The sequence below is a fragment of the Artemia franciscana genome, chromosome 11, assembly GCF_032884065.1.
Source record: "Artemia franciscana chromosome 11, ASM3288406v1, whole genome shotgun sequence".
NCBI classification, from domain to species: Eukaryota; Metazoa; Arthropoda; class Branchiopoda; order Anostraca; family Artemiidae; genus Artemia; species Artemia franciscana.
The window spans coordinates 13,931,034-13,939,230 of record NC_088873.1 but is presented as its reverse complement, the minus strand read 5'-3'; the positions used below and the strand labels follow the sequence as shown (position 1 = coordinate 13,939,230).

Below are 8,197 nucleotides of genomic sequence, written 5' to 3'. Positions count from 1 at the left end.
TGTTAATAGAAGATTCTATTGCATCTGAACAACTGATAAAATAGATGATATGAATAAATTGAGTCATTGTGACTATAACAGACCATATACATTCGATTAAAAATATATTTATGAGCAATAACTTTGTCAAAGATGAATATTGTCCATAGCTTCGGGTTTAAACTATTTTTCTTCGACTGTATGTTTTGAAAACAAAATTTTAATACTTTCAATCTTAAATCTTTTTTTCAAATTTAAAATAAATCTTTACAAAATTCATTTGGAGTACTTATAAGTCAGGGTTTGAAAAGGACATGAGCCTAAAACGAATTCCTTGATTTCGATTCGTGCTGTAGATTTATATGTGGAAACTTATTTTCATTACAATAGTTTATAAGTGTTCATCAATAGTCACTTTCCCCTGATGAAGCAAGGAAAGGGTCTGGGTATTTCAAGAGCTCTTCTTTGGCAATACTTAAGACTCAGAATCCAATGCTGAAACTGTTCATTCACCTTATGCATTTTCATTTGACTGACGAACTCAGAAATGCATTTCCGCTGTTTTGAAATTATTGATAGCTCTTTTCGTTTGCCTACACTGGTGATATTTCAAGTTGTGAAGAAACATGGTGCATTTTTACACTAGCAATGGTTAGTATATTCTTATTTACTACAAATCAGGGAACTCTAATAGCATTGAAAAATGTTTCGTGCTAAAGGTTTAGTAGTTAGCCTTTTCTAAAAGAAGTTTGCTAAATAATTAGAAGTTGGGTCTAATGGTACAAATATTTTGATTGCTTTTCTGGTAATGTACCCTCCCCCACTGATAGTCTCAGATATATCCCCAAGAAGATATAAAAAGCATAAGCTTGAGTTTGTATTGTTGTGACTGAACCCAGGTGATTAGAAAAAGCTAGCCACCCCAGGTCTGAGGTTAGCTGAACCTAAAACTTTAGAACTGCATAAAGTAATTCTTTCTAGATTCTAGATTTCTAGATTAAGTAATTCTTTCAACAAACATTCATGGTAAAAGTGCCAGACCACTCTGCCCCCAAAATATGTGTTTTTCTGAGTGATTAATGCCCAAGCAGTCACTTATAAAAAGACAAATAGGCTAGGCCTATCAATTTATTTTGGTGCTTTTTTTTTATTTTGGGTTAAATTCTAGTAGAGGTTAGGAAAATGAAACTTTCAGGGATGGTTCCCTTATGTAGAGGACCAACCCTGTATCTATACCAAATTAAGGTAAAATTCTAGTTGATTGACTTTTGACTATCTTAGAAAGGGGTTAGGTTAGGGAAATGAAATTTTCAGGGATGGGTCTAAAGGCTAAAGTATCTCTCAGGAAGGTATTTTGAAGTACCTACTTCCACTCCTTCTTCCTCTAGAGGGCCCTGACCTTTGATGACCTTTAAAAATGTGTGTGGTATAAAAGTGAAACCTTGCAAAATAGATCTTCTGCTTGAAGGAAGTACAACAAAATTGTTTTCAGCTTCACACCATTGCTCAATCCCAATTTATAAGGTTTTAAAGATATGTAAATATGTTTCCTAAATTTTGAAAAAAACCCATTAATGTGGCTCAGAATTCTGTTCAAATAACAGGAATTGCATTTTTAGAACTAAAGGCAGAGAAGAGGGAACTGGTAACTGAAAATTAAGGTAAAATGTTGTCTTGTCAAAATTTCAATAGGTATAGACCTGCAGTGTAGACAAATTTCAGGGCCCTCTAGAGGGAGAAGGAGTGGAGGTGGGTACTTCAAAATACCTTCCTGGGACATACTTTAGCCTTTAGACCCATCCCTGAAAGTTTCATTTTCCTAACCTAACCCCTTTCTGAGATACTACTACTACTACTACTAATAACTCACTGGACCACCAAGCCGCCTGAGGCCAACATAGCTACGCACGCTCCTCCTCCAACCTAATCTATTTAAAGTCTCCCTCTTTACACCCTCCCAGGAAGTTCCCATTTCCTTTAAATCTTTATTTATGACACCCTCCCAACTCAGACAAGGACAACCTGCTTTCCATGTAGCCCCAGACAGTTGGCCAAAAAGGACAATCTTTGATAATCTGTCATCCTTTATCTATAGAACGTGGCCTAGCCATCTCAACCTTTCTTTCATTATAGCCCCAGAAAGCAGGATTGAACCACACTTTTTGTACAACCTACTGTTTGAAATACAGTCAGTCAGCCAGGTACCAAAAACAATCCATAGGCAATTTCTCTGGAAAACATCTAGTAAATTTTCATCTGCTTTTTGGAGTGCCCATGCTTCAGAGCCATATTTGACCACTGTCATCACTGTAGCTTCCAATATTCAAATCATGGTTTGTAGAATTATCTTTCTATTCTTCCAAACTTTTTTTAACTGTGAAAAAAAACACCCTGAGCCTTAGCTATTCTACTTTTAACATCTTCACTGCTCCCACCATCTTTACTAATAATACTACCAAGGTAACTGAAGTTCCCAACCTGATCAATCTTTTCGTTATCTAATGTCACCTGTTCATCTTCACTTATTCCTAGCCTTAGTGACTTAGTCTTCTTAATATTAATCTTTCAAGCCTATTTTAGCACCCTGATTTTGCAAAACCTCTAAAAATTCATTCATTTTGCTCACACTTTCATCTAATATGCTTAAATCATCAGCATAATGTAAGTCCAGGAGCATTCTTCCTCCCCATTTGATTTCATGGTCTCCAATTGCCTTTCCTGTGCTCCTTAAGAAGAAGTCCATCAAAATGATCCATATAAAGGGGGATAGAACACAACCCTGCTTAACTCCTGATTTAATACAAAACCAGTTGCTGACCTCATTTCTACCTTAACTGCAGCAGTATTATTCCTGTACATAGCACAAATCACTTTAATGTATTTTTCTGGTATACCATATAACAATAAGACCTTTGTTAATGCTTTTCTATCAACAGAATCAAAAGCTTGCTCATAATTGATAAAACTGAGGACCAAAGGTGTTTGACAATGAAGGGACTTCTCAATTATTAACCTAAGACTGAAAACATGGTTGACACATCCTCTACCTTTTCTAAAACTGCATTGTTCTTCCCTTATAACTTTGTCTACAGCATCTCTCAGTCTAAAAAGTATCATATTACTCAGTAATTTGCTGCCTACAAAGACCAGACTAATGCCTTGATAATTACAACACTCACTCTTGTAGTGGTTTAATTAAGGTTTTCCTAAAATCATTAGGTACCTCCCCTTTTTAAAAATCATGTTCATAATCTTCAGTAGCTTATTCCTAACCTCACAGCCACCATATTTAAGAAACTCATTAATCATACTATCAGCACCTGGGGCCTTATTATTTTTTAATCCTTTTAGTATTGTTGCTAATTCTTCCTCACTAAACAAATCTGAGATAGCCAAAAGTCAATCAACTAGAATTTTACCTTAATTTGGTATAGATACAGGATTGGTCCTCTACATAAGGGAACATGTTGAGAAAACAACTCTTACTTCATAATATGCAATATAATCCTAGCTGGCATATTTTGCAGGGGGAGACTTTATTTCATTGCAGGGGAAAACCTTCATTTTCACTCTTTCCTTCTTTTTCTAGTTTTCTATGACATTTTTAAATATTTGTTGGCCATTATTGGCAAAAAAATGACATTGGAATGTCATTGGCAGCCCCTTTCTTCAAAAAAGATAAGAAGTTGCTTGAGGATGTCCAGCATTGTGCCACTAAGATGTTTAGCAACATGAATAAATTTCCATACAAAGAAAGACTATGTTGTTTGAAACTGCCAACACTGACATACCAAAGGAAAAGGGGTGACATTATTTTAACTAATAAAATCCTCTCTAAAAATACCCTTCCTGGTCTCTTTGCACAACCCTTGCATTCTGGTACTAGAGGACATTCATTGAAGCTCTCCATGCAGCATTCCACAAGTAGACATAGAAACCACTTCTTCAGCCAAAGAATCATCAATATGTGGAACCAGCTCTCTGAAGAAACAGTTTCTGCTACATCAACTGACATGTTCAAGTCCCATCTTGATAGGGAATGGCTCTGCCAGGAGTTCCTTTACAATTGGGAAGCTGCAGAGTCCTCCACAAGAGTCTAACCTAACCGCCACAATCTACACCAAACAAATTATTTTTTTCATGGAGCATCACAAGGATGGATAATCCTTATATCACTCCAAGCTGCGATTTAAGGTAATTATTCAAGTCTTGAAGATTGTTTATGAACAAACACCCAAGTGCCATCTAACTAGCCTAACCTTACTTAACCCAAATAACTGGTTTTTGTCCATTAATATATCTTTGGTAGATGGCACTGATGGTATCCAGTTCCAGTTCCAAAAATTTTAGGGAGGTATATGGACTAACTACAAGTCTTTTCACCTCTTTGACTTCTTCTCCAGAAAAACTAGCTACTGGAAGCGCTATTCTCCTCCAGTCTGCAAACAATGGATACATACAATTATGAACAATAATGCACTGTTATTGATTATAGGAAGTGCGAGTACCTGAGCTACCTGTCCCCAGCAGTTTAAGGCACTAGGCCAGCCGGTACCAATACGGCTCTTCCTACTCATTCCCGCTCTCTTCTGCACAATCAAAAACTATGGTTAAATCGCGTCCCTTTAAAAATAGACTTCTTCAAGCTTTAGTCTTTATTAAACAATATTTCTCTTCTTTAAGGTATCAATTGCTGCCTTAAATATCTTACGATCAATTTCCTATGGGAGGTTAGAATCCAGGATAGCTGTATAAGTATTTAGAATCTTAGCCAAGGAGCAGAAATGCTTAAGAACAGCAGTCTCCTCACTCTGAGCCTGACAATCAAATACAATATGCTGGATTGTTTCCTCTGCTGAAAAACAGATTTGGCATAAAAGGGAATGATGTAGCTTCCAATTAAATAACAAGCTATTTAGAAGTAGGGCACCTGATTTCAGCTGGTAATATAGCATTGTATTTAATCTTGTATGAAATGGAGATAACATTAATTTACTGTGATTAACTTTGGATCTTTGCCTGATAATATCTCGTGAATTGAGGTCAGAGGAGGGACTAGGAAATAACATGGAAGCCTTTGCTGCTAGAGAATCAGCCATATCATTATATTTTATGCCTTTATGATTAGGAACATGTTGAAAATAAACTTCATTTTCTTTTATCTTAAGATTAAGAAGCTGTCTTCTAATATTATATAAATCTTTGTCATTAGCAATTCTATTAATATTTTGGATCAGTAGTAATGCTGATTTAGAGTCGGAGAGACAGAGTATATTTTCAGATTCCATGTTATACTTTATAAGTGCATCCAAGGCCAGGCGGATGGCACATAATTCAGCAGACAAGATAGAAGATCCTAATGGGAGAAGAGAATAAATGTCCAAATTCAGGGACGGGATTCATGCTCCTGCTCCAGCTCTTTCCCTCTGGACAGATCCATCTGTATATATTTTTCTATAGTTGGGGTGAGCCTTTGAGATGTGTTCAGCCAAAATAGTCTGGATCTCGTAATTAGGAATCAAATCTTTAGAGATAAGTTCTACTTGACAGCTTGGAGGACTCATTTCCCATGGGGGGAGGGACTCAGTAAAGGGATATGCATAAAGCAAATGTTGATTCCAGTTTGGGACCTCCAGTTGAAACTGATTCCATGATGAATGGGCATTGGGACAGGCTGACTTCTCAGCAAAGGTATGTGCATATACAGCATGCTTGGCTCCATAAGCCTGGATTTGCGAGAAATATTTTATCCTTAGACTAGATGCTTAGATGCTAGATGCTTAACTTTGACAGAGGAGTATGCTTATGCACACCCAAAGCTATTTGAATAGCAGAATTTTGTAAAGATTCAAGGATTTTGAATGAGGATGGAGGACAAGCTGAAAAAATTTGAATCCCATATTCTATATTTGAACAAATATATAATTTGTAAAAATCCAAAATAATTTTTGGGTGACACCCCCACTTACTTCCAGCTAGTCTTTTTAGAATACAAAGTCTCTGAATAATCAGAGATTTCAAAGAATTAATATGTTCATGCCACTGCATTTTAGAATCCATTAATAAACCAAGTAACTTCACTGAATTGCAATATGGGATCTCCCTTGAGAAAATTGTCAGTGGATTAGGAGGATCTAGAGTACCATTAGTAAATATAATGGCTTTAGTTTTACTGATTGAGATTGGGAAGCCAAGTGCTAAAGAGAATCTCTGGACTAAACTTATATCCTGTTGAATAGGGCTTTGAAAAAGGCTAAAATCCCTTCCCGACTTCCAAATGATCAAATAATCTGCATAAAGGCCAAATGATGCATGAGATACTTGAAATTCAGAAACATACAAGTTGAATAGAAGAGGACTCAATATTGCACCTTGAGGAAGTCCTCTCGTAATGGGGCATTGCTCACCTCTAGACTGATTTACTTGAACGTAAAAATATCTATCAGTTAGAAAAGACTTTATAAAACTTATAAAAGGATACGGGAAGTCAAAATTTATTAGGATTTCCAATAATTTATTGTGGACTACATTTCCATAGGCATTCGACCAGTCAAACAGAACAGCCATTGTGACATGTCTTATTTTAAGAGAGTTACAAACATCAATTTCTAGCCGGGTAATGTTGTCTAAAGAGCTATGTCCTTTTCTGAAACCTGTTTGTTCACTAGGAAAGAGATTGTTGACTTCAGAAAACCACTCAATTCTTGATAAGACAAGCCTTTCCAGAATTTTACTAAAGGAAGGTAATACCGATATAGGACGGTAAGACTTAAGATCATTAGATGAATAAGAAGGTTTTAAAGCTGGGAATACCTGAGCAATCTTCCAAGCATCTGGGAACTTTTGACTTGACCAAATAAGATTATAAAGACTTAAGAGGGCTGTATGAACCACCTTTGGGGACTCAAGAATCCACTTCATATAAATACCATCATAACCTGGGGAAGACTTGATGTTAAGAGAATTAAGTGCTACACAAAATTCGTCTTGGGAAAAAGGTTTCATCAGAGTACCCTTATAAGAACAGGTAAGAGGGAGAATACAAAAAGGAGGTCGGCTGGGATGAAAATCTGAGCAATCATTTTAAAAATATCAGTAAACAGATCTGCCTTCTTTTTATCTGAGACAATTGGATATCCATCCTGAATTATATCATATCTACGGTCATCATTAGGCTGCTTTCCACTATTTAGTCAGCTAATGAAATTATGGACCTTTGAAATTGGGGTTCTAAAACTGATACTTGAGCTGAAATTCAGCCATGTACTCTGTTTAGCTCTTCTACAAATTAGTTTCACCTTAGCACATGACTGCTTATAAGAGATTGCTGTTGACTGAGATGGGTGCTTTTAAAACATTTTACGAGCCTTTCTTTTTGCCACAACTGCAACCCTACACTCATCATTCCACCAATTCTTGGGTCTTTTGGAGCCATTGTAAAATTGCACCCTAGTCATTGGAGTTGCCAATTTAGCTGACTCCAGCAGGATTGATCTCAAATTAGACTCAATGGCAATAATATCAGAATTAGGAGAAACAAAGGAAAAATCTACTTCATTTAAAATCTCACGAAAAAGGGACCAATTACCTTTGGAGTTAATAAATGTAGGGACGTAGGGTTTGAGAGTGTAGCATAAATCTTGAAATGATGTAAGAATTGCACAATGATCAGATTGAAGAGACGACACCTTTACCATCTGAACTAAATCATAATATGAAGAAGGACCTAGAAGCAAATCTATAGTTGAGAAAGAGTTAGAAGAAATATTATGCCTGGTCTGAAAGTCAAATGGAGTGAAAATCAAGGTGTCAGGAAAATTGGACAATGTGTACTCTATTCCTCTTCCTGCTTTGTTGCTTCCAGCTGATTGTTCCCAGAGAGGACTATGGGCATTAAAATCACCAAAAATAAAGGTATTATTACCTGATAATTCTGTTTACAAGATACTTTGGATGTCCTTACTCCCACATGGATTATAAAATGATTTTATGGCAAGATGGTTACCATTGGCTAAGGTAATTATTATACCTACAACATCTATTTCATCCCTGTAGATAGTTAAGGGTTGAGGGGAGTGTTGGATTGAAACATGAACAAAGATTGCCACACCCCTCCCTTTCTGTTAGTTGATCTATCTTTCCTGTAGCACTTGTACCCAGGCATTTTGATTTTCTTGTACTGATGAAGATTAGTCTCTTGTAGACAAATAATTCCAAT

General features: G+C 36.3%; 1 protein-coding gene across 1 annotated transcript in view; it reads left to right on the top strand.

Moving 5' to 3' along the window:
- The first annotated feature begins 547 nt into the window (after positions 1-547).
- The window catches only part of LOC136032849 (coiled-coil domain-containing protein 25-like), a 39,077-nt gene continuing 31,427 nt past the window's right edge, over positions 548-8,197 (top strand). The window contains exon 1 of the mRNA XM_065713260.1: positions 548-630. Within this exon, the coding sequence (XP_065569332.1) occupies positions 606-630 (25 nt within the window). The 5' untranslated portion in view covers positions 548-605. The remainder of the gene's footprint in view (positions 631-8,197) is intronic.